The 27,006-nt window shown below is 38.3% G+C and overlaps 1 protein-coding gene across 1 annotated transcript; it reads right to left on the minus strand.

Moving 5' to 3' along the window:
* On the minus strand, positions 1–26,759 carry LOC141504057 (uncharacterized). Its single transcript, XM_074208911.1, has 2 exons — positions 26,525–26,759; positions 1–6,191 (listed from the first exon to the last, which is right to left on the minus strand). The coding sequence occupies exons 1-2, from the start codon at positions 26,659–26,661 to the stop codon at positions 4,289–4,291; spliced, it is 2,040 nt and encodes a 679-aa protein (XP_074065012.1). The 5' UTR covers positions 26,662–26,759; the 3' UTR covers positions 1–4,288.
* Between the last annotated feature and the right edge of the window lie 247 nt (positions 26,760–27,006).

Consider the following 27,006-nt stretch of genomic DNA (forward strand, 5'->3'; position numbering starts at 1 on the left):
TGGAACAAAGTAAGGTTTATTAAAGGCATAAACAGGAACAGGTTGTCCATCAGCAGTCCCATCAGCAGAGTGTGGGTCACTGCAGGTGGATTTGGACCAATAGTCCAAACAGATATGCAAGCCCAGACTTCAGATCCCCACTTATTGAGGCACAATGACCCCCCAATGATAAAACCAACTAGACAGCTAATTACTAAACAAGGAATGACTCAGAGACCCTCTCCCCAAAAGAAGTAAAGGGATTAGACAAGAATTGAGATTAGTATTTCTCACAGGGTAAAGGAGTACAACAAACCCTGAGTTTAATTAGTTTCAAGTTAATATTCCTTCTAGCTAGGCCTGCACTGAATACCTGCAAAAAGGAGGCAGAAATTCAAGACAAGTGGCCCACCTTCCCAATCAGAGGGAAAGCCAGGAGCTTACTAAGCAGATTCCTGGGAAACAAATTTAAGCATAAAAACATAAGTCTGAACAGAATGTCTACCATATAGAAGGTAAATTACAAGAGCATCTAGCCTTTTTGCTCTCTACTCCTTGATAACACACGTTGTCTCTCAAATAGAATATATATATATATATATATATTTTAATAGGTCACTGAAGAGGCATGAATAGGTGAGTTTGTGGAGCCACAACCACAACCACCAAAAAACAAAAAGACTATGCCCAACAAGTCTGATGAAAACCCACAAATTAAGTTCATATTATCTAAGAAGGTGTTGCTATCACAACTGTGTCTTTAATGATTAATCCTGGTATTGAGAGACTGGGTTCACTGGCAGGCTAAGAACACAAAGTTGGTTCAGGTACACTACTTCAGGTATGCTACTTCCATCCTCCACTCCCTGCCTCACATTTCCCCCTCAGTGCCACAGTGGGATTCCCAAAGTTAGACACCCTTCCAAGTATTCTTCAAACATCAGTCTGGCTTGGCCCACTTTTTATTTTTTCACCTCTACAAAAGACCTTATCACAAAAGATCATTGGAGAATAGCTCAACATTCTCCTATTGACAGTGGGCTGTATCCTGCTTAATTCTGGTCTAGAAATTAGGTTGATCTTGCATTTTATGAACCTAATTTCTTCAAATTTTAATCCATGCAATTCATGTGAGGTTTCCACAGTTTCCAAGGAATATAAGAATAAAGTCAACTAGGTTGGGAGTTGTGTCTCTTGAGGGAAAGAAAACAATGGAATTTCAGAAAAACCTAGCTGCAACTATCCCGAGGTTAATGTTCTTCAATCTTTCCTACTGCTCTCTTCCACCCACCTGGGACAGAGTCAATATTTAGATACAATACTGAGAACTGTTAGCAGTGATTTCCAACTGTCTCTTTTAAGATTTTTAGTAAAGCAATCTGCTAATAGATTTCATTTGTTGATGAATTGCTGATCCATAATATCAGTATTTTCAAGCATGAATAAGTAATCCCAAAGGTCAAAATTACCATAAGATGCACTTCCTGTTTCAATGAGTTAAGAGGCAGCACAGTGTAGTGGCTAATGCTGTACCTGCAGTTAAGAAGATCTAAGTTCAAATTCTGCCTCAGACCCTCCTAGTATATATGATCCCAGGTGAGTCATTTAACCTACCTGGGCCTTGGTTTTCTCATCCATAAAATAGATAACAACCAATCAGGGTTGTGAGGATCAAATGAGATAACGTCTGTAGCGTGCTTTCCAAAGTGCTATAAATGTCAGCTATGCCACAATCTCCATGCATTGAAGCCATATCAAACTACCTATCAAACATCATGCATACAAACTACTTTATCTTTACAACAATTTTAGCTAGTTGTGTTACTGGCTAATAGCTATAGCAGAGTATCCAGTACTGGGTGGATGATGTCTTCTTTCAATTTACTGAACTTTTATTAAATCTCCAAAGCTCCTGACTCTTCTTCTCTTCCTAAACTTCCAGTTCCACTTCTCCTTCTTTGGATCATAGACTCAGAACTGGAAGCAATCTTGGAGAACATTTTATTACAGTACAGTGCCCTCATTTTACAGAGTAATTTGAGGCCTGAAGAGGTAATGACTTGTCCAAGGTCACAGGTGGTCAGGAATTCAACGTCAAGGTCCTCTGTCCCAAGTCAAGAATTCTTTCCATCACATTAGTATAATGTACCACACAATGATAACATATTCTAAATCAAACAGCAATGGCAAAAAATTACAGGAGTAAAACAATGTAATACGATGCAACAATATAAAATAAGTAGTTATCAGGACAAAATAGATCAAAACTATTAAATTAAAAGAGGGATCCTCTAACTGTTCATTACCATAAGACTATATTATACAGGTTCCAAAAAGATCCATGCATAATTCAGATGTGCATCCAGGTTTTAGAAAATAGACCACAAAGCTCAGAATAGTTCACATTTCAGTCCACAGTGCAGTTAGTTCCTTATGGATAATAATGTGAAAAATCAATGGCCACAGTTTAATTTTAGTGCTATTGTCATCAAATTTTCTTAAACTCACAAATTAAAGATCTCGTTAAAATTTCTCTAGATGTTCTTGATGTTTTATACCTTGAAATTAATTTCATATTGTCTAAATCTACAAAATATTCCTTTGGTATGTATGTTGATATACAACTAAATATAATTTGTTTATAGGCACAGTCTAGTCATTAACACTGAAATTTTTTCCAATTATTCAGGACTTATTTCTGTAAAGTTTTCATTTATGCAAGTCCTCTATGTGTATTGGTAGATTAATTTTCATATAACTGTTATATCTTATTTTAAATGGAATTTTTTTTCTCCTGTGATTTTTTTTAATATTATACAGAAAAGTATTTTGTGAATTTATTTTATATCCTAATTTACTGAAGGTGTTTCAACTTTTTTATTGCTTCTTTAAAATTCTCTAAGTAAACTCATATCAACATCAGTTAGTAGTGGAGCAAAGCTCATACAGAAATATAAAAAAAAATCTAGTTTAAAGGGTACTTGTTAATACCAGATCTCAAACTATTAATAACAATTATCAAAATTATCTGGTACTAGGTAAAAAAATTTAAAAGCACTGTCAATAGAACAGACCAGACAAGCAAAGCCTAGAAAAGAAATTACTCAGAAGCAGTCTAGTACTTCATAAATTCAAGAACACAAACTACAGCAATTGGGACTCTTTATTTAATAAGAGCTGCTGGAAAAACTAAAAAGTCTACATAACCATCTTAACATGTATAATACACTATATTCCAAATGTCTCAACTCACAATATAAAAAGTCACACCATAAAAAACAAAACAAAAGTAAAAGCCAAGAGAAGATTTTCTCTTATAACTAAGGATAATTGAAAACATCTGTAATCAGTTATGGGGTAGATTATAAAACACAAAATAGACAACTTCAGTCAAATAAAATGAAAAACAAAACACATACTTTTGCACAAATAAACTTAATGTTTCTAGAATCAAGAGATACATTTTAGAAGAAAAATATTCTCTTTAAACATCTTAGATAGAAAATATTGCATCCAAAAAACATTATACAAATCTGAGGTTAAGAGTTAAATGTGAAATAGACAAACGGTCAAAGGATAGGAACAAGTTTTCAAATGAAAATGTAGTTTAATAAAATTCACCTGAAAACAACCCTGATGAATCACCTCAATCCCAAAATATGGGAAGCAAGTAATTGGAAAGGTTTTTGGGAAGGTGGACAGATTATTTCAATTCTAATCAATCTGTAAAATGTTTCAAACAGGAAATAGACAATTGAAATTATGAAAGAAAAATTACCTAATTGCTCATACCCTCTGATTCTGAGATTCTACTGTGTAACAACAAATAGGTATCAACATCATGATGTATAACAAAAATCTAGAAACAATGTATGTGCTCCATAATTAAAGAAATAGCTGAACAAATTTTGCTATATGAATGTAATTTCATATTACTGTGCTTTAATGAATGAAGAATAAGAAAAATTCAGAGAAACATGGGGAAAGGCTTATAGGAAGAATTGCAAAATAATGAATGCAAGTCAAAACACAAAATACAGGATGACAACAATATTAATAAAGTCAGCATTATGAAGCAACAAAACTCTTATCAAACACAACAGTCACTGTTACTACCATATTAACAAAGGTAAACAGAACATTCATTCTTTCTGTTAACAAAAGCAAAAAAACCTTTCTGGAGAATGTTTGTTGGGAAAGGTCTTGTGTCAAAATGTCCTATTAATTTTTTTTTAAGGGATAAAAACTTTTTTTTAAGACTTTTCACTATTGAACTGATGTTAAGATATCTGTTTTGGAGGAAAACCTCTTAATCATTACATTCATAAGATTTATCTGCAATATGAAGTCTCTGATGTCGAGTAAGTCCTGTACTCCGGCGGAAGGCCTTCCCACATTTATTACACTCATAAGGTTTCTCTCCAGTATGAATTCTGTGATGGGAAACAAGGGATGAATTGCGATTGAAGGCCTTTCCACATTCATTACATTTATAGGGTTTCTCTCCTGTATGAATTCTGAGATGTGGAGTCAGCTGTGAACTCTGTCTAAAGGCCATCCCACATTCATTACACACATAGGGTTTCTCTCCTGTATGAATTCTATGATGTACAGTAAGTTCTGCTCTCTGACAAAAGGCCTTCCCACATTCAGTGCATTCATAAGGTTTCTCTCCAGTATGGATTTTCTGATGGCGAGTAAGTCCTGTACTTAGGCGAAAGGCCATACCACATTCATGACATTCAAAAGGTTTCTCACTTGTATGAATTCTATGATGTTGAGTAAGTTCAGTGCTTTGACAGAAGGCCTTACCACATTCATTACATTCATAAGGTTTTTCTCCAGTATGAATTCTCTGGTGGTAGGTAAGCTGTGATCTTTGACGGAAGGCCCTCCCACATTCATCACATTCAAAAGGTTTCTCTCCTGTGTGAATCTTCTGATGTCGAGTAAGCTGTGAGCTCTGACGGAAGGCCTTTCCACATTCATTACAATCATAAGGTTTCTCTCCAGTATGAATTCTCCAATGCTGAATAAGCTGTGTCCTTTTACCAAAGGCCTTTCCACATTCAATACATCCATAGGGTTTTTCTCCAGTATGAGTTCTATGATGAGAAGCAAGGGATGAACTATAATTGAAGGTCTTCCCACATTCATTGCATTTATAAGGTTTTTCTCCAGTATGGATTCTCAGATGGCGGGTAAGGTGTGAACTCTGGTGGAAAGCCTTCCCACATTCAGTACATTCATGCTTTTCTCCAGTATGAATTTTTTGATGTCTAGTAAGTTCTGTGCTCTGGCGAAAAGCTTTACCACATTCGTTACACTCGTAAGGTTTCTCTCCTGTATGAATTCTCTGATGAGAAGCAAGAGAAGAACTGTGGTTGAAAGCTTTTCCACATTGATCACATCCATAAGGTTTCTCTCCAGTATGAATTCGCTGATGGGAAGCAAGAGAAGAGCTATGGTTGAAAGCCTTCCCACATAGATTACATGCATAAGGTTTTTCTCCTGTATGAATTCTCTGATGGCGAGTAAGGTGTGCACTCTGTCGGAAAGTCTTCCCACATTCACTACATTCATAAGGTTTTTCTCCTGTATGTATTCTGAAATGTTGTGTAAGTTGTGTCCTCTTGCAGAAAGCCTTCCCACATTCAATACATGCATAAGGTTTCTCTACAGTATGAATTCTCTGTTGCTGAATAAGCTGTGTTCTCCATAATGGGGCTTTCCCACATTCATAAGGTTTCTTTCCAGTATGTAGTCTATGATATTCAATAAGATCTGAATGATAACTGAAGGATTTCCCACTTTCATTATACTTAGAAAATACCTTCTTTGAGGAAATTTTATTGTATTTTCTTAGATCTGAATAGAGTCTGAAGCTCTTTCTGTGTGCATCATATTTGGGAAGATTCTTTCCTATGGGTACTCTTTGTTGTGGAAAAAGAATTGGTCCAACGCCAAAAAGCCGACTATATTTATTATATTCATGGCTTCTCAATTTACTGGGAGTTTTCCTTTGGATGATTTTTACATGCTGGGTGTTCTCCTCATCACTCTGCTCCTCCTCTAACCTGGCTTCATATTCCCAGGTTTCACTCAATTTAGAGTCACAAGGACCATCACTTGTGAGTTTTTCCTGGGATGATTCTTCCATAGGAGCCCAGCTTTGGAGGAGGCTTCTTTCTGTAGGAGTCTGATCGGCCAATCTGAAAAAAAGAAAAGATGTCACTATCCTAAAATAACTGGGTTTCTGGCCTGACCTTCTTGACTGAAAGAAAGAAAAAACAAATCTAAGCATCCTCTGTGCTCCCTGTACTATACACATATTTCACCTTTACCATATTCATTCAAAATAAACAAAAGCCCCCAAACTGTTACAGCTCTCTAACTTCAAAGTATAGTATTAAGACAAAAAATAAAATCTTACACTTGCAGGGTTGTTGTAAATATAAATCATTACAGTCAATACAGCTTATAAATTATACTTAAACTCAAGACTGTGTGAAGATGGTAGTTTAGTTACTTTGCAAAAGGGAGATTCAGAGTAGGCAACCTGCCTAAAGTTACAGTGTTAATAAAAAGCATCCAATTTGGAACGCAAAATAATTTCTACCAACTCTAAAATTCAAGGCTATGTAACATAACATTAGTTCTCTAGTCTTTTATCCCAAAGATATTTTCACCAAACTATACTACCTGCACATAATAGAATAAATCCATTCTCAGCCAGAAATATTTTTGCTATGACTGGAAAACCCACATTTAAGAATGATATAGAACAAAGGGTCAGGGCAGAGTACCAGAAAGTACAATGAGTTTCCCTTTCATCCCATCAAACTCATACCTAGAAACATACTTCTCTCATCAGGAGGTGGGCAGCATGTTTCATCGGATCAGAGTTCTTAAGTCTTTCAAAGCTGTTGTTTCTACAACATTCTTGTCATTGTGCAAAAACTGCTGTGCTTGTTCCCTTTGCGTCAGTTCAGAGAAGTTGCCCAGATTTCTCTAAAACCACCCCCTTTTTTTTTAACAGTACAATAACATTCTGTCACATTTAAATACTGTACCTACAAACACACCTAGAAAATGCACCAGACAAAATCCTGATGGGAAGATTCCACCCACCCCCCAAAAAAAGAAGTCATAGTGAGTCATTTTTTCCAACCCAGCTCAGCATAGGGAAATCCACAGAGAGGTCTGGGAATATGAAGGACAAGGTCTGGCCAAAAGCATGGCTACTGGGAACAATCCAGCTCAAGACCAGGGTAAAAGGTTTCAGCCCTAACTGTGCCCAACCCCCGGGTATGGGGAACAGGTGCAATCTAGAAATTTCATCTACCTCCACCCAACCTGGGCCACAGATCAGGATGGACAGGTGTGGCATTGTTGGCTAGGGAGCAGTCTTGGGTCCTATGCTGTCCACTGGACAAGGAGCAAGTCTCCATGCAAGAAGGAGCAGAGTGGCTTAGACCTCACCTCACCCCCCACCTCCTGGCAGAGCAGGGTTTTAGTTCTAGCTTCTAGCTCAGTCTGAAAGTTGGAGAATAATCTGAGCAGGAATCTCAGACAAAAGAGAATGACTGAGTGGCTTACAGTATCTGGATGTGACAGAATATTACTGTACTGTGGGGAAAAAAAGAGGGAGTGATTTTAGAGAAACCTGGGCAACTTTTCTGAAATGGTGCATATGGAACAAAAGCACAACAGTTTGCACAATGACAAGAATGTAGTTAGAAACAACAGCTTTGAAAGACTTAGGAACTCTCATCAGATGAAACATGCTGCCCACCTCCTGATGAGAGAAGTAGAAAGACACACAATACCACATATATGTAGCTATGATCCTGATGTCTATTTTTCTTTTAGACATATCCAATGCAGAAATTTGTTTTACTTAACTATATTATGTCTGTAATAAGAAATTTGTTTTTCTTTCATTCTCAATTGAGAGGAAGGGGGGGAAGAAAGAAAGGGAGGGGGGAATTTTGGTGATTGAAAAAAAATAATTACAAAGCTTGACTGACAGTCACTTTTCAGCCATGATGAAGATTCCAGGTTTCCAACGTCCATTAAATTGTCATCACTAAGGGGTAAAACAACAATGAAAGAACAACAAGGCTGACATTCTGCATCACCTCCACATACAAGGAAGAGTTTTATTGAACATCAGAACATTTCTGAAAGGATCTTGCCAGTTGTCTGGAATGAACCACTGTTACATGTCTCTCTGGACTAGGGAAGTAGGCATATGACAGATAAAGGCAATGTGTCTGAATTATTTTATTTAATAGTGATACAAATTAAGGAATAGCTTATTTTTAAAACCTAGAATAGGGGCAGCTAGGTGGTGCAGTAGACAGACCACCAGTCCTGGCATCAGGAGGACCTTAATTCAAATCCAGCCTCAGATACTTAATACTTAGCTGTGTGATCTTGGGCAAGTCACTTAACCCCAAGGTTTTGCAAATCCCCCCTCAAAAAACCTACAATATAAATCTATGCACTAGAGTGATGAAAAGGGCTTTACAATATGTAGTATGAACTGCTGTCATCTGAACAGAATAAAGAAATGAAAGCTAATGCCCAGAAAGAGTTTGTGCCTTTGACACTATATAATATAGGGAGAAGATTGGGAAAAAAAAGGTTGAAACAAATCAATCCAACAGTGAGGAAATCTGGCAAAGGTTCCTGGGGAATCAACTAAAGAAAAAGAATGAGAATAAGGAGAAATATTCATAAAAAGAGATTGCTATAAATGGAATGGGATCTGATCCTCTTCATCTCAATAAAAAACATTCTACTAGGAACTAATGAAAAATTTGCCTGCCCCGCTCTCCCTCACATTTCTTGCATCTCTAATTCATCTAGTAAATAGATGCTAGATGACCTATAACATCACTAATAGCACCTAGCATTTACATAGCATTGAAAGGTTTTAAAGCATTTTTATCAATATTATCTTAGCTGATCTTCACAACTATGATTGGCAAGTATTATTAATACCCCCATTTTTACAGAGGGAGAAATCGAAATAGATGGTGGCCAAATGATTTGCCTGGGGGGGGGGGGGGTTTCAACAATTAGTTAGCATCTAAATCAGAATTTGAAATCAAGTTTTTCAGGATCCTGCCTCTGATTGCCTTTTTAATGGATTTGGGTCAACAATCTTTTTGGATCCTGCCCATACTGGCATAGGGCTTGTAAAACTCCATCAATCCCTCCTGCTTCTCACCTAAACTTTTTTTTTCTTAATTGAGACTTTGGTCCTTCTCCAGACCTACACTATCATCCCATCTTCTAAGATCTTTGAAGGATCACAGACAGTAGTTCAACAGTATTATTTGCTAGTTCCCTAAGTATTATAGAATTTATGTCAACTGGACCAAGTAACTTAAAATACATCAAGGGCAGAGAAGTTACTGTTTTCTTATTATATTGGGTTTCAATTCTCCATTGATCATTTTTGTTTTATCCTTTCTAATCTAAAGGTTATTCAGAGTTCTGGAACCTTGATTAGCCAAACAACGCTGACCCATACAAATCATGAAGAGAACTACTGTGCACCATTCATTCCCCACCTATCCCCAGCCCAAAAAAAGTTTCCTCTCTTTTGAGGATCAACACTAATCTTCTTCAAAAGATCCTAAGCATATTTTCCTACAATCTCCTAATCCTGGTTATCTTTTAGACATGTTCATGTGTTTCTGTATTTCATAAACTATTGAACCCAGAACTAAATATAGTAGCCTCAATGTGGTTGGATCAAGGTAGAGGATAACAAAACTGTCTAATTTGCTATGAACACTTTCTTAATACATCCTAGGATGTTATCTTTTTGATGATGTTTGTCCTTGGATTGGATTTGAGTGAGGGGGAGCTGTTGTAAGTCACCAGCCTCCACTTTCTCCTCCAGAGGCATCTGGCATCTGGGCCCAGAATGTGAGGTGATCAGAGTTAAGTGATCTGTCCAAAGATCATACAGTTAGAAAGTCTGTGAGATTGTATTAGTACTTAAGTCCTCCTGACTCCAGGGCTGGTACTCTATCCACTATGCCACCAGATGCCAAAATTCAAAGGACTCAACTTCTGACACCCTAACATACCCCGACACCAATGAGTTACCAATTTATACCACTGCTGACTCACTTTACAAAAATGTTATTTTTCCTATCTGTGAAATAGATGTTTAGAACCCAAGGGGGGAACTCTTTTGTTCCTGTTAAATTTCATTTGATTCAACTTTGTCCATCATTTCAACATAAGATATTTTAGGCACAGGTTCTATTACCCATTGACTTAGCCATGGATCCTATCACTGACAGTTTACTGCCTATGTGAACAAGGGCAAGTCATTTCCCTTCTGTACTTCAATTTTATCACCTATAAAACAAAATTATTGGAGGTTTTAAAGAATCTTCTAAAGTTGCTATTCTAAATCTTTTTTCCCTCATAGAGAAAGATCAAGGATTTTGTTGCCTGAACTGAGGAATTCGTAACAGGAGAGTTCTAGGAGAAAAGTAACCAATCCTTCAGGTCTTTACAAAACAGATTCTAAGATTTGCATGCACTTGGATCAATGGCATTCCTTATGTGGAAAGATTCTCCCTTTTTCTCCATCTCCTTGGCAATTTTGGTAAAGAATTCCCAAGGATGATTTGAAACTGACCAAACTAAGGGTCGAAGGAAGAAAAAGCATTATAAATAATTCTGAAATACAACTCAAAAAAAAAAAAAAAGAGTTGTGGGAGTATTGAGTATTGAGAGAACCCTCAGTAAGATATCACTGATCAGTCACCCATGTTGGCAACACTGGGGTCATTGCTAATACTTCCCATCCTTATCCCCCCATATTTAATTATCAAGTCCCGTTGAGTCTATCTTCATATATCTTTTGCATCCAATTCCCTAATGCAGAAACTTAAAGCTATCTCCTATGTCTATCTATGATGCTATCTAGTAGATCAAAACTTAAGGAAGACCTTCTAGTATAATTATCAAGACCAGAATCATTTGGTAATTTTTCTAATGTGTGCAGAGAACAATTTGGTTGCTTGAACATTCAAAAATCCATGCAAATGATACTCCTTTAATTTTATCTTTTTATTATGAACTTAACAGAAAAAACGTCACTTCAATATTCAAAGAAGAAAAAAAAAGACTGAAAATTAACTTGTGAACTCATATTTCCCATTTAATAGCCCTTAAGTAGATTAATAAACACTAGCCAACTAATATTATATGACAGTACCAAAATTACAACTTCCCTTTGTTTTCTTCTTGAATATCCTTCTGCTCTTTACTGTTCTTAATATTTCTGTGGACACTTCTTTATATGTCTGTACATATGTATATATTTTGACTTCCAAATCTTTTTATTCCCTCATCACCCCCCTCCCTGAGACAGTAAGCAAAGTGATATGTTATATATGTGCAATCATGAAAAACATTTCTATAGAAGTCACATTGTAAAAGCAGAAATAAACCAAAAGGAGAAAAAAAAAGATGAAAACCATAAAGAAAGTGAAAATATTCTGCTCTGATTCGTGTTCAAACTGCGTAAGTACTTTCTTTGGATGTGGATAGCATTTTTCATCATGACCACACCAGAACTGAAGCAAATTATTACGGGACATAACCCATTCATTCAGCTGGACTACTTAGTAACAATAGAGGTATTGACTCCTGCAAAAACCATAATAAAAGTGATATGTGCCTTTTATTTAGCAGCAAATAACTTCTTTAAATTTGGTAATTTTTCACAATTGAAAGGTAAAAACAAAAGCTTCAAGTTCAAAATTTGCAATTGTTAACTTAAATGTTTCCTAACTGCTTCAACTCAACAGTTAACTTTTCACATTTATTCTTCTATCCCATAATTCAAGTTCAATTCAATTCAACATGTATTAAAGTGCTTTCTAGGGGCCTGGCACTAAGTAGGTACTGGAGACAAAAAGGCAAAACCAAAGCAGCCTCTTCCTTCAAAGAGTTTCCATTTTTTTAATAGGTTTTTTTGGCAAGGCAAATGGGGTTAAGTGGCTTGCCCAAGGCCACACAGCTAGGTAATTATTAAGTGTCTGAGACTGGATTTGAACCCAGGTACTCCTGACTCCAGGGCTGGGTGCTTTATCCACTGCGCCACCTAGCAGCACCCAAGTTTCCATTCTTTAAACTAAATGTGACCAAATTTGATATGTTATACAGAGTATAATGAATCTAAAATTCAATGTGGTTCAGTTAGTTCATCAATGTCCAAGTCTTCAAATCTATACGTCATCAATAATTTTACAAAGAAACTAAGCAAATCATTAAAATTCTGATCTGAAGCCTCACAGAACAAAGACAGTTCTCTCAATAAGTGACTTAAGAAAAAAGCTGCTCAACTCATTATCACTTACATGTAATAATATATGGTAAACTCGGGTTTTCTTTACCTTTAGTTTTAGTCATGCTGTGAAAGGAGAAATGTTAAAACATGATTATATATTATAATCTATATTAGATTACTTGCTTGTCACAGAGGGGACAGGGAGAGGGAGAGGAGGAAGGAGAGAAAGGTGGAACTTAAAGCTTATCAAAAAAATAAATACTGAAAACTCCGTATATTTGAAAAATAAAAAACAGTTCCAAAAATAATATTACATAGCAATTCATGAGTCTCTTAACCAAGGGGTATTGACAAATAAATCTTTACTACTTACAGGACAGATAACCTAGAGTTCCCCAGAGTTATGAGTGATAATTTATTAGCAAACTCATTATTTATGGTCATAAATCTCAAAAAAAATTGAATGGAATTGTTAGAACCTTACTACTTCCATCCACCAAGCCTAACCTTGGAGGGAACAAAAGCTAGTCAGAAAGCAAAAAGTAATCTCCACCCTACCAACAATAGCACCAAGATTAAATGAAGTCACAAAGTCCCACCTCCAGAGAGAGAACTGATGTACTAAAGGGAAACATATCTTTTTCATTTTATTGTTCTTACTTTTTTTTTTTTTTAAAGGATTTTGCAAGGCAAATGGGGCTAAGTGGCTTGCCCAAGGCCACACAGCTAGGTAATTATTAAGTGTCTGAGGCTGGATTTCAAACTCAGGTACTCCTGACTCCAGGGTCGGTGCTCTATCCACTGTGCAACCTAGCCACCCTCTTGCTTTTTTTATTCAATGTGGCTAATATAGAAATATTTTGCAGGATTTCACATGTATAATAGGTATCTTATTGCTTGTCTTCTCATTGGCTGGGGAAAGTGGTTAGTGGGAGAGAATTTGCAACCCAAAATGTTAAGAAAATTAAAGTAGAATATTTATGGAAGTTTTCTTTTCAATATCCCGTAGGATTGATTTTACGCACCTATGGCAAACCTAATTCTCTCTTGGAGGAGTAAGCTGCAGGTTTCAATCACAATTTCAAGCACCAGGTGATCTTCAACATGTCTTATAGAGAAGTATGGCCCTAGTAGATAAAAAAAGTTTTTCCCTATGGCGCGGTGTCAAGAGCACTAAACCTTAGAATGAGTAGATGCTGGTGAAGAAAGGTACAATAAATATTGTTTTTAATATATTCTGGAAGGGAAAAAGACTGAAAGAAGAAGAAAGTGACCCTTCAGGATAGATTAGACACAGATAATAGAAGACAGTGAAGACAATAGTCAGTGTTTATTTTGTTTCTTGTCTTCTACACTAAAGAAGAATGTTTTTATGTAATGGAAAAGACAGAAAGAATAAAGGGGAGGTGAACCAAAGATTAGAGACAAATTAAGAGACAAATATCTAACTGCAACTAATGAATTTGTGTTACATGTCATTGGTTAAGTCACTAGATTAGTGATCTAGAGAATTTGGGAGCAGCGGAGAGAAACCACTAAACCAAAGGGCAAATGTTTACCTCAGTTTTTAAAAAGAAGAAGAGGATGAAATCTAAAAAATATGGGCCAGTGAGCTAGACTTGGCAAAATTCTAGAATGTTTTATCAAAGAGATGATTAGGAAATGATAACCATAAAAAGTCAGTAGAGATTCATTTATAATAGGCCAGGCCAGACTAAAAGCTCACTTCTATTTTTGACAGATGCTACTTTTGTGAAAAAGTACGTAATAGGAGAGTACAATACCACAGATTTAGTTGCATGACCAATCAATCATTAAAACAGTTTAATGTCAATTTGAAAAATGGGCATCAAGAGAATGCCTCATAGATTTCTGCTTGGCCCTAATATTTTTTTTTAAAGATTTTATTTCAGTTTTACAATTTTCCCCCCAAACTTACTTCCCTCCCCCCACCCCCCAGCCCTAATATTTTTATCAATGACTTAAAGCTAGGTATAAATAGAATACTTCTCGGATGTGGAGGAAACCCACAGTTGAGGGATGGCTACTATGAGAAAGGACAGGATCCCCAGAGATCCTGACATTCTGGAACATGAATAAGTGTTTAATAAATGCTTGATGATAGACTGAGGATGCCTAATCTGTAATAAAGGCAAATAGGTAAAAAGCAAGTTAAAATGAAATATATTTAACTTAATTAATGATGTTCCTGGTCTTGCTGAATCTACATAGGATAGAAGGGGGAGAAGAGGAAGGGTTTTCTTCAACCTGGGTTCACAATCTAGGTTCTAAAGACATCATGTAATTGTAATCCTGTATTTACTGAAGAGGAGCAAAGAAAGATCACACAGGCAAGGAAGAGGCAGAGTTGCACTCTGCTCCTCTGACCCAAATTCAGAGCTCTTTCCCCTGCATCACACTGTCTGAAAGTGAGTTGTCCTGACATCTGGCCAAAATGAAGCCAGAAGAAAGCAGCTTTTGGAAACTTAGCAAAAAAAAGAGCAAAAACCAAGGGCTCCAAGAGGAAACGGACCACAAGGAAACCCATGCTGAATTCATGCCAAGTTGGGCAGGAGCTCAGGGACAGGTGTTTACTGTCTTCTAACAGTAGGAAGGATATGAAGGAAGAAGCACAGAAGGCATACAGATAAAGGAAAGGACCCACACATTAGGACGAGACTCAAGACACTAGAGATGGCAGATCTATTTACCACCACTACCTTCACTAGGGCAGTTAGGTGGCACAAAGCATAGTCATATACCTGGTCTTAGTTCAAATCCAGACTGAGACAGCCTACAAGCTGTGTGACCCTGGGCAAGTCACCTCACCCTGTTTGCCTCAGTTTCTCATCTCTAAAATGAACTGGAAAAGGAAATGGCAAACCACTCCAGTATCTTTGCTAAGAAAATCCCAAATGGGGTCACAGAGTTGGATAAGACCAAAACAAATGAACAACATCAAATTATCCAGAAGTCTGCAATCAAATTGGTGAAGGACAATGAATTCATGCCACATGAAATTTGAAAGAACTGGAATAATTAGCATGGAGAAAACTAAAGAAGAAAAACTATGTTCAAGTACTGGAGGAAAGCGTGTGTAGAGAAAAAGACCAAAAGGAAGCAGCATTAGAATAAAACTTGTACTTAGTCCCAGAGAGAAGAACTAAGAGCATTTCAGTTTAATCTGATAAATTTCCTAACAAAAAGTGGTATGGACTGCTTTGAGAGGCAGAGTTCTTCCTCATTTGAGAATGTTAAAGGTCAACATGTGTGAAGAATGAGAAGGAAATGGAGCACTAGCCAATGTTTTAGAACAAAGCCAAGTCTAGACTGGCTGGATCGATAGTAATGATGTCAACCTGAGTCTGTTTCTTCAACCTTCAAATGAGGGGGTTGGACCAGATGGTCCCCGAGGTCCCTTCCTGACCAGGCCACTCTCCTTCCCAATAAACTCTGGTGACTCTTTATTACTCCCAGATCAAATATGTAATCTTCTATTGGGCTCTGACAGCTCTTCCCAACCAGGCTCCTTTCTACCCTTCCAGTCTTCTTAAACTTAATTACCTTCCACACACTCTTCTATCTACCAAAACTGGTCTTCCTGCTAGTCTTCAAATTTGTAACACCATTTCTCAACTCATGCTTTTCACTGGCAGTCCTCCGTACCTATCACACTATCCCTCTTCTTAAATCCCACCTATTACAAGGGTGCACACTCCACTGCTACTGTCTTCCCAGTGATTATTTCCCATATATTATATATTTCCCATATATATTTCCCATTATTATATAATAACAATAGATGATATTGGTGATGAAGTTGTTGACTTGTTACCCTCTGCCCCATTAAGACGTGAGGGTCCTTTAAGATAGAAAACTCTTTCCCTCCCTTCTGGAACACAGCTAAGTGATTAATAAAATTCTTGTTGATTGACAGATATATGATTTTATGATCCTAAATCCTATTCTTCTGCAATTATAGGAATACAAACACCTTTCTCTTTCTGAATGATATGGTTTTATCATTTCTGACTAGTTGTAGTTCTAAGCAGCATATACTTTTCTGACTGTAACTGGACCAATGGGTCAATCTGAGTATCAATGACATCAAAAAGGGGCATCTTTTAGACACTGTCCAAGCAGAACATGATCAAATAAAACTTACCAATCTTCTATCTGAAGATTAACTTTCTATAAATTTCATTAAAGTGAGGGGCCTTAAAGATAGTTTTATTTTCAATTTGAATTCCAGGTTCTTTTATGGAGAAATCAGTCCTATGGAAAACTTTGTGCCCACAAATGTTTTCGGGCAAAGCATCTCCAGTGACCATTCACACAAGAGTTTAAGAAGAACCATTCCTCCTTTCTAAGGAAAATAGGCTTTGTGGGGCAGTTAGGTGATGCAGTGGATAGAGCACCAGCCCTGGAGTCTGGAGAACCTGAATTCAAATCCAGCCTCAGACATTTAATAATTGCCAAGCTGTGTGACCTTGGACAAGTTACTTAACCCCATTGCCTTAAATAAAATTTCAAAAAAAGAAAACAAAAGAAAATCTTCCATCTCCTTCTGTACTCAATTTCTGTCCAGAATATCTGAACTCCTCCCTCTTTGTTCTCACTAGCCTCACACATCCAAATCAGCTGCCAAATGCTGTCATTTCTATCTCTATAATACTTCCACTCTAATTCAGGATCTCCTCTCCTCTTGGAAAATCATGATTTTTAAAAAATGTTTATTTATTTTATATTATTACAATAATCTTATTATGAGAATAATCATAAATCGCCTCCCCCCCCCCAAAAAAGGTGAGAAACCTCAAGAATAGTAAGAGAGAAAAAAAGTATATTTCAGTCTGTGTTCAGATGCCAATGACTCTCTGGGATGAGTTGCCTTCCCCATTACAGCCACCAGAGAAGTTGTTTCAATATTTTTCCACAGTTGCTATTACTAGCTGTATTTCCCTCCACTCTATTGCTCCCCACTCTCCTCTATTCCATTTTCTCTCTCCTTTCATCCTGTCCCTGTCCAAAAGTGTGTTGTGTCTGCGTACCCTCTCCCACAATCTTCCCTCTCTTCTACCACCTACTCCCTCCCCCTTCCTTCCCCCCATTCTCCCTTATCCCAACCCTTTCCTCTCATTTTTCTCTAGGGTAAGATAGATTTTCTCGCCCTATTAAGTATGTATGTTATTTCCTCTCTGAGCCATTTCTAATGAGCTTGAAGGCTCTCTCATTCCCCCTCAACTTCTCCATTTCCACTCCACTGTTAAAGCTTCCTCTTGACTCTTATGTGAAATATCTTAGCCCCTTCTTCCTCCTTCCAGTACTTTCCTTTATCATCCATTGACTCCATCTTATTATTACTATATTATCCCATTATAGTCAGCTCCCTCCTGTGCCTTGTCCATATTTGCTCCTTCTCACTGCTCTTATAAATGAGAAGGTTCATGAGTTATCAGTATCTTCTTTGGAAAATTATTTTACCAGTTTCTTAATAGTCTCCCTTCACCAAGGCTTACCACAATTCATCATCCAAACAAGTATCATTTTCCTAAAGCATTGGTCAGACCATGGTCCTATCGAACTCAATCCACTTCAGTGGCCACAGAATAGCTCTAGAGCAAAAGTAAAAACTTCTGTTATTTAAAGTCCTTCACAATTTGTGGTGGAAAGGAAGGAGGGTACAGTGAAAAGGGGAACAGATCTCCCTCTCCATCTCCATCGCATCTATTATGGGTCAGACTCAACACTCAATGCTTTGGAGAATTTGATCTCCTGTGATCCTCACAACAGCCCTGGGAGACAGATGCTCTTAAGAGATCCAATTTATAATTGAGGAAACTGAGACAAACAGAGATTAAGAGACTTGTCCAAGGTCACACAGCTAGGAAATGTCTACAGATAGATCTGAATTCAACTCTTCCTAACTCCAGGTCCAACTTTCTACCCATTGTGCCTCCTGAATCTGCCTTTCCAGTCTTATTCAACATGGTCCAATCAAACTGGACTTCTCCCACAGCACTCCACATCCCACCTTGATGCCTTGGCACCATCTGGATCCTATGCCTGGAACTCACTCTTAGATCCTTCCTTCCTTTCAAGATTCAAAATGTCACCCTCTGAGGGAGGTTTCCCAGAATCACCTTCTATCTCCTTTGTATGTAAACATCTCTGCCAGGTTATTGTAAACTCCCTGAGAGCAAGATTCACCTTTGCCTCTGAATCCTTAGGGTCTAGTAAAAAAAAAAAAAAAAAAAAAAAAGAGCACACAAGTTCTCACTTTCAACAAACACAGAATTCCAATAATTTGCCAAAAGTCAAAACATCTAGCACTACAAAAAGAGTCCAATGGATATGTTATCTGTGCCCCCTTCTAACTTTCCAAGTTCCAATCCTATCTAATAAATAATAATAATAATAATAATACCACTTACACAGTGCTTTAAGGTTTGTGAAATGCTTTACACGTTTATGCTATTTCATTATCTTAACTATGATCCTAGAAAACAGATCCTGTCATTATCCTTGTTTTAGATGAGGAAGCAGAGACACAGGAATCCAGTCAGTGAGTATCTGAAGCAAGACTTCAACCTAAGGCTTTGTGATTCCAAGTCTAGTCCTCAATTTGCAGCCCCACTGAGTTGCGTCTTGTAAGGGAGTCATGCCTCAGTCTCTTTCTCTCCCAGATACCTGAGTCGTTCCAGAACAGAAGGTCTCTGAGATCATCCAGTGCAACCACCTGAGCCCCAAAGCAATGACCCGGGCCAGACCGCACCCTGTGTGAATAGGCACAGCACCAAGGAGACTGAGATTTACTAGCTCACACCACCATGCTCTCCGACTGCTGTCTACGGAGTCACTCAAGTTCCCAAGGAGCACTGCAGGAGAGCACACTGGAAAGCACTGGCTCCCATCCCAAAGTGCCCTGGGCTCCAAAGGGAAGAGCTCTGCCACTTTCTGTTTACTGGGAGACATTTAATATTCTGCACTCAATTCTGAAAGAAACTAAAAGCTAAAGTCATCCAAATAGCCTTTGTGTATCTTTAGTTTTGTTCATGGGAAGGGAGAAAAAAGTCTTTACTGCTGATTCCGCAGGTTCTTTTGTCTGATCAGTCAATGGCTAGTACATGACCCCAAGGGTTGCCAAGAAAATAACAAGCAGAGTCACCATCCAATCCTAGGTGCTGCACCTTCCATGGGGCACCCTTCTGAACATCCTCTCTGGTTTTTATACCCCATTGGTCACTTTGGGGTGGGTTTAACTATGGAGTTGCCTGCCATTCTTTGGGAAGTTACAAATAAAATTGAGGAAAAGAGAAAGCCAAACTATCATAAGACCAGTTTTCTTGCTTTCTTGTGCTCATCAAAAATACAAACAAAAACAAAGGTTTCGATTACTGAATGAGGAAGAAATAGTAAAGGACAGTTTGAGGGGATTCTGAAGGGCACAGCCAGCCAGGCACCCATCCAGGGTTTCAAAGATTCAATCACATTCTTGGGAGCCCTTCCTGGTGAGTCCTATCAAATTGCTCTCCTGCTATTTCCTGTTAGGGAGAATGTCCTGGAATGTACTAAAAAACTGCTCTTACCCTAGCCTAGACTTCTAGTAAAGTGCTCCCCAGGTACAGTAGTTGAGGAGAGGTGTTAAGATGGCACGTGAAGAGAGACAGGAGCTGGTCAAGGAGGAAGAGTAGACGCAACAGGGCCAGCACCAATAATATGGAAGCCAAGGGAGAAACAAAGAAACTGGAGCAAACTGGAGCAAAAGCTCAGTCTGGAAGGAGACTCATCCAGGCTTGGCTTCTTAGTCTTTAAAAAAAGAGACTGAAACCTAGGGTTATAGGGAAAGAAGGCAACTTCACCCAGAAGCGGCAGTGCCCAGGAGCACCTTTCCAAGAACAGAGTATAAAATCTCCACAAGATTTGCATCCTGTTGCATCACCCAGGCTACCAGGGCTCATTTCTCAATCTCCAGAAAAAGTGACTGGGACCATGAGGCTCAAGTAGAAAGTGGAGGAGGCCAGATGTCGATGTCATTTCAGAACACAGCATGCTGGAAGCTCTGGGCTTCTACCCCTACAACAATGTCATCTGGAAGGACTGAAATGTTTCTAGACCCCCCCCCCAAATCTTTCTAAATGAAATCCATCAGAAATAAACCTTGAACTGATCTAACATCCAGCCCATCAGGAATTAACTGGCAGACCAGTCTCTAAAGTTGGCATGGGGGACCAGGATTACCTACCTCTGTAATTCCTTTCTTCAAACTTTTGTAAACTACCCTTTACCCTACCACAACCCCAGCAAATCAAAAAAAAAAAAAAAAAAATACATCCAATGGCCAGCAGGGGAAGTAGAATCAAGATGGGAGAGGAAAGACAGATACTCACCTGAGTTTTCTCCCAAACAATTTCAAAAACCTTTAATATTTCAAAAACAAAAATAATGTCAGCAAAACCCACAAAAGAATGGGGTGAAATAATTTTCCAGTTCAAAACAACTTCAAAGATCTGGAATAAGGGTCACAGTCCACCACAAGCCAGCAAACCAGCATAGGCCTTGGGGGTGAGACCTCTCAGTACAACTGACAACCACTTAGAAGGAAATTTCAGGGACCCCCTTAGGTGGCCCAGACACAGGACTCTGTTGCCCTGTCCATACCTGGGTCTCAGTCCCAGAGCCAGGGAGAGCACGAACCCACCACAGATTGCCACTGCAGAGGAGCTGGGTCACTGGTAGAGGTGTTTCAGGCTGGAAAAGAGCGTTTGGGTTCACTCAGACTAGAATACAAGCCAGGAAAAGAGTAAACTTATTTCTTCTTAGATCACAACCACCTTAGAAATACTGAAGACCTACAGATTCCCAGAATTATCTCAGAAAATACCCCTAATTGCTAAACCCCTAAAGCTTGGCACAGTGGTCCCTGACATTCTAGAAACCATTTTAAACATAAAGTCAAGAAATAACCTGGAAAAATGAGCACACAGCAGAAAAAAAATCCTGACTATAGAAATTAGTATAATGATAGGAAAGATCAAAACACAAACTCAAAAGAAAACAACAAAGTCAAAACTGCTAAAAAAAATCTCAAAGAAAAATATGAAAATATGAATTTGTCTCAGGCCAGGAAGAACTCAAAATGGACTTTAAACATCAAGTTAAGAGTAGTAGAGAAAAAACTGGGAAGAGAAATGAGAATGATGCAAGAAATCAAAAAAAAGAGTCAATAGTTTGGTAACAGAAGCACAAAAAAATGAAGAAAATAATACCTTAAAAAAAAAGAATAGGTCAAATTATAAAAGAGGTACAAAACTCCAATGAGGAGAAGAATACCAAAATATTGAGGCATCACAGCCAAGATAACACAAGATTTAGCTTTTTCTAAATTAAAGGAATGGAGGGCTTAGAATATGATGCTCCTGAGGACAAAAGATTACCAAAAATCACTAACCCAGCAAAAGTGAGCATAATCTTTAGTGAGAAAAATAGAAAATAAAGGAAACAGGATTTTCAAGCATTTCTGATGAAAATACCAGAGCAGAATAGAAAATCTGACTTTCAATTACAAGACTCAAGAAAATCATTAAAAGATGAATAGGTAAGAGAAATCATAAGAACTTCAATAAGATTAAACTGTTCATATTCCTATATCAAAAAATGATACTTGTAATTCTTAAAAACAGTCTCTTTATTAGGGCAGTTAGAAGGAGCATACATAGAGAACATGGGTAAGATTTGAATATGAGGGATGATTATCTTTTAAAAAGGGGGGGGGCAGGAGTACCTGAGTTCAAATCTGGCCTCAGACACTTAATAATTACCTAGCTGTGTGGCCTTGGGCAAGCCATTTAACCCCAATTGCCTTGCAAAAACCTAAAAAAAAAAAAAAAAAAAAAAAAAAGGAAATAGGGGCAGCTAGGTGGCACAATAGATAGAGCACCAGCCTGGAGTCAGGAGGACCTGAATTCAAATCAAGCCTCATTCACTTGATACTTACTAGCTATGTTACCTTAGAGAAATCACTTAATCCCACTGCTTCACCTAAATAAATCAACCAAAAAAAAATAAAATAAAAATAAATTCCCTAAGAAAAAATCCCCAGGCCAAATAGATTTCCAAGAAAATTCTCCCAAACACTTAAGGAACAATTAATTCCAATTCTATAAACACTATTTTTTTTTGGTTTTTTTGCAAGGCAAATGGGGTTAAGTGGCTTGCCCAAGGCCACTAGGCTAGGTAATTATTAAGTGTCTGAGACCAGATTTGAACCCAGGTACTCCTGACTCCAGGGCCAGTGCTTTATCTACTGCACCACCTAGCCGCCCCCATAAACACTATTTTTAAAAAATCAAAGAAGAAATTCTGCCAGATTCCTTTTACAACATTAGTATGGTGCTGATACCTAAACCAGGAAGAGTCAAAAGAGAAAAAGAAATTACAAGTTACAACCTGGATAATACACCATGATCCAGTAGGACTTATACCAGGTCAGCAGGGATTGTTCAATATAAGGAAAATAATCAACATAACTGATCATAAAAATAAAAATATTAACAAAAGGCTTATGATTATAGATACTGAAAAAGCTTTTGACAAAATATAACATCTATTCCTATTAAAAACATGGGAGGGGGTGGGGGGAAGTAAGATTGGGGGGGAAATTGTAAAATTCAAAATAAATAAAACCTCTAATTTAAAAAACACTAGACACCATAGGAATAAATGGAGTTTTCCTTAAAATGATAAGCAAAGTCTAAAACTATCAATAAGTATTAAATGTAATGGGAATAAACTAGCAGCATTTCCAATACAATCAGGAGTGAAACAAGGATGCCCATTATCACCACTACTATTCAATACTGTATCAGAAATGTTAGTTTTAGCAATAAGAGCAAAAAAAATTGAAAAAAATAAGAATAGGAAAGGAGGAAAGGCAAACTTTCACTCTTTGCAGACCATATGATGATATAATTAGAGAACACTAAAAAAAACTACAAAACTACTTGAAACAATTAACTTTAGCAAAGTGGCAGGATATAAAATGAACCCACATAAATCATCAGTATTTTTATAAAAGATCAATAAAGCACAAGAACAAGAGAAAGAAAAATTCCATTTAAAGTAACTGTAGACAAATGAAAACTTGGAAATCTATGTTTCCCAAGTCCAATTCAGAAATCATATATGTATGTATATATATATGTATATATATATATATATATACATATACACACACACACAATTCCAAAATATTTTTCATACAAATAAAGTCAGATTTAAACAACTGAAAAAATGTCAATTGCTCATAGTTAGACCAAGCTAATAAAATAAAAATTACAATTCTACCCAAATCAAATTACTTATTCAGTGTCCAATCAAACTACCAAAAAACTTTTACAGAGCTAGAAAAATTGTAACAAAATTCATCTGGAGCAAAAAAGGTCAAGAATAACAAGGGAATTGATTAAAAAAAAATTATACAAGGGGCAGCTAGGTGGTGCAGTAGATAGAGCACTGGCCCTGGAGTCAGGAGTACCTGAGTTTAAATCCAGCCTCAGACACTTAATAATTGTGTGGCCTTGGACAAGCCCCTTAACCCCATCTGCCTTACAAAAATCTAACAAAAAAAAAAATTATACAAAGCAAGATGGTCTAGTTGTACCAGATCTAAAATTAAATTATAAAGCAGCAGTCATCCAAACTGGTTAAGTTTTGCATTGTAAGAAAGTACTGGCTAAGAAATGCAGAAATGGATCAGTAGACTGGATTAGAAGAGTAGGTATTTAAAAAAGTAGTAAATGGAGGAGCAGCTAGGTGGCTAGCTAGGTGGTGTAGTGGATAGAGCACCGGCCCTGGAGTCAGGAGTACCTGGGTTCAAATCCGGTCTCAGACACTTAATAACGACCTAGCCATGTGGCCTTGGGCAAGCCACTTAACTCCATTGCCTAGCAAAAACCTAAAGAAAAAAAAAGTAGTAAATGACTACAGTAATCTGTTTGATAAACTCAAAGACATCAGCCTCTGGGATAAGAAGTCACTATCTGACAAAAACTACTAGGAAAACTGGAAACTAGTATGGCAAAAATTGGGCACAGACTCACACTCTACACCAAAATCAAGTCAAAATAAATACAGAATTTAGACTTAAGAGAGTGATATCACAAACCAATTAAGAGAACAAGAAATAGGGCAGCTAGGTGAAGCAATGGATGGAGCACTGGTCCTGGAGTCAGGAAAACCTGAGTTTAAGTCTGGCCTCAGACACTTAATACTTAGTTATGTGATCTGAAGTCCCTTAACTGCTTTGAAAAAATAAAACAACAACCACAAAAAACAAAGAGATCAAGAAATATTCTCTGTTGGATCTATGGAAAGGGGTGAAGTTTATGATCAAAGAAGAAAAAGGGAACATTATGAATTGCAAAATGAATGATCTCAACTATATTAAATTAAAAAGGTTTTGTATAAATAAAATCAATGCAGCCACCAAGATGAAAAGGAATGCAGAAAGATGAGAAACAATTTTCACATCTAATGTTTCTGATGATTCATTTATAAAAATATAAAGAACTAAAATCAAATTTATAAGATTACAAATCATTCTCCAACTGATAAGTGATTAAAGGATATGAATTAGCAGTTTTCAGATGAACAAATTAAAGCTATCTATTGTCATACAAGAAAACTGCTCCAAATCATTAAAGATTAGAGAAATGCAAATTAAAACAACTCTGAGTTACTAACTCACATCTATCAGATTGGGTATGATATCAAAAAAGGAAAATGACCAATGTTGAAGAAAAAATAGGATATTGGAACACTAATGCACTGTTGCTGGAGTTCTCAACTGACCCAACCAATCTGAAGCACATTTGAAACTGGGCCCAAGGGACAATGAAACTGTGCAATAGCAACACTAGGCTTATATCCCAAAGACATCATAAAAAAGAATAGGAAAAGACCGACATGTACAAAAATATTTATAGCAGCTTTTCTGCAGTTGCAAAGAACTGGAAATTGAAGAGATGCCCTTCAACTGGGGAATGGCTGAACAAGTCGTGGTGTATGAATATTATAGATTACAACTGTTCTCTAAGAAATCATGATAGGCCAGACTTTAGAGAAGCTTGGAAAGACTTACATGATCTGATGCTGAGTGAAGTGAGTAACCTATATCAAATTGCCTGACTACTCAAAGAGAAAATGGGAGAAGAAAAGAATACAAAACTCAAAATTTTAAACTAATTTTTAAAAGTGTTTTTAGATGAAATTGGGAAAATTATTTTTTTAAATCTTAAAAGGGAAGGCCAGTAACCATTTTCCCACTAATTAAAATTTTTAAAGTAGTAGGTCACATCTCTGAAACTAGCAGGAACTAGAACCAATGGTACTTGAACAGGAGTCTCTTCTTACAATATTCCCAATAAATATCCTCCCTTTGAAAATATTCAATCAAGAAGAATGATCTGGAAGGAGGTGACCTTTTCCCTTTTGCAGGTCTACTACCTAGGAAGCCAAACATGCCCCTTGGTATTTTTAGCTCTATCCCAGATAATAGAGGGCTGGGGCTGGCGTCAAGGGTCTGTTTTCAAACCTGGCCTCCCATACCTACTAGCCAAGTCACCATCATATAAATTAACTGTGTATTGTAGGTCTGAGGCCACATCTGAACTCAGTTCTTGACTCCAGGCACCGACACGCCTAGCTGCCTGGTGGCGGTGCCCATAGTAGTAGCAGTAGCAACAGCACTCATGTCTGGATTCCACTGGGCCCCAGAGGTAGAGTTCTATCTGTGGTCCATCTCATGGAAGTCAGCTTGCTTTCAAAGAAGACCGAGAAATGCAACACGAAAGCCTCAACATTTCTAATTCTCAGAACCATTCCTTCCTCTCTAGCTCCTCTGAAAAGGTGTCTCTAGGCCTTCCTTCACTTCTCCATCTTTGCCCAATGCGCTCTGCGTCCTCACCAGTCTTCAGCTCTCCCTTTCCACTGCTTTCTGGTTATTCGCCTACAAACATCTTCAGATGTCAATCTGAAAGAAAGTCAACTGGTTCCCTTTCACAGACAAGTCTGTTGCAAAATCTGTCCACGCTTAGTGGCCCGGCACTTCCTGGCCAGCCCGTCCTCAATCCCTCGCACCCCGCTTTGAATCTGAATATCCCCAGGAACTCGCAAAGGCCACCCATGGGATCCCCCCTTCCCCTAGGCCCCGACCTCGGGCAGCGTGTGACAAGGATGAAGGCCCCCTTCTCTGTGTCCCCGTCCCCCCAGGCTGTGCCAGGCTTGCCAGCGGAGGCTGGTCGTTCCCTTGGCAGCTCCCTGTGCCAGCGGCAGCCACACGGCGCCCCCATACGGGGCCGACAGCGCTGCGGGCCCGGGACCCCCGCCCCTGGGTCTGTTGTGCAGCCTCGCCCGGTGTTTCTGGGGGCCTGGCCGTGGGCCCAGGCCGCCTGGCCGGTCCCTGCCCGCCGCCGGGCCTCCCTCGGGGGCACAGAGCGCCCCAGCCGGGTGCCTGGGCACGGGCCCCCAGGGGCCTCCCTTGCAGGAGGCGCGGCCGGGTCCTTGGGGCCCCCGGGGGGCTCCGGGCCAGGCCCAGCCTCAGGCCTGCTTCGTCCCGGGGGTCTCCTGGGGGGTCCGGCCGAGCGCGGCCAGGAGGCCATGGGAGCCCCCGGCCCTTGCCTCGAGCACCAGCGGGG

The sequence above is a fragment of the Macrotis lagotis genome, unplaced genomic scaffold, assembly GCF_037893015.1.
Source record: "Macrotis lagotis isolate mMagLag1 unplaced genomic scaffold, bilby.v1.9.chrom.fasta BILBYCTG047, whole genome shotgun sequence".
Classification (NCBI taxonomy): Eukaryota; Metazoa; Chordata; class Mammalia; order Peramelemorphia; family Peramelidae; genus Macrotis; species Macrotis lagotis.

Excerpts from the sequence above, each read along its gene's own strand:
- LOC141504057 (XM_074208911.1), bottom strand. The coding sequence starts at position 26,661 with ATGGGGGCGCCGTGTGGCTGCCGCTGGCACAGGGAGCTGCCAAGGGAA. Across the intron at positions 6,192-26,524 it reads CTTGTCACACGCTGCCCGAG|ATTGGCCGATCAGACTCCTA; the intron begins GTCGGGGCCTAG and ends TCTTTTTTTCAG.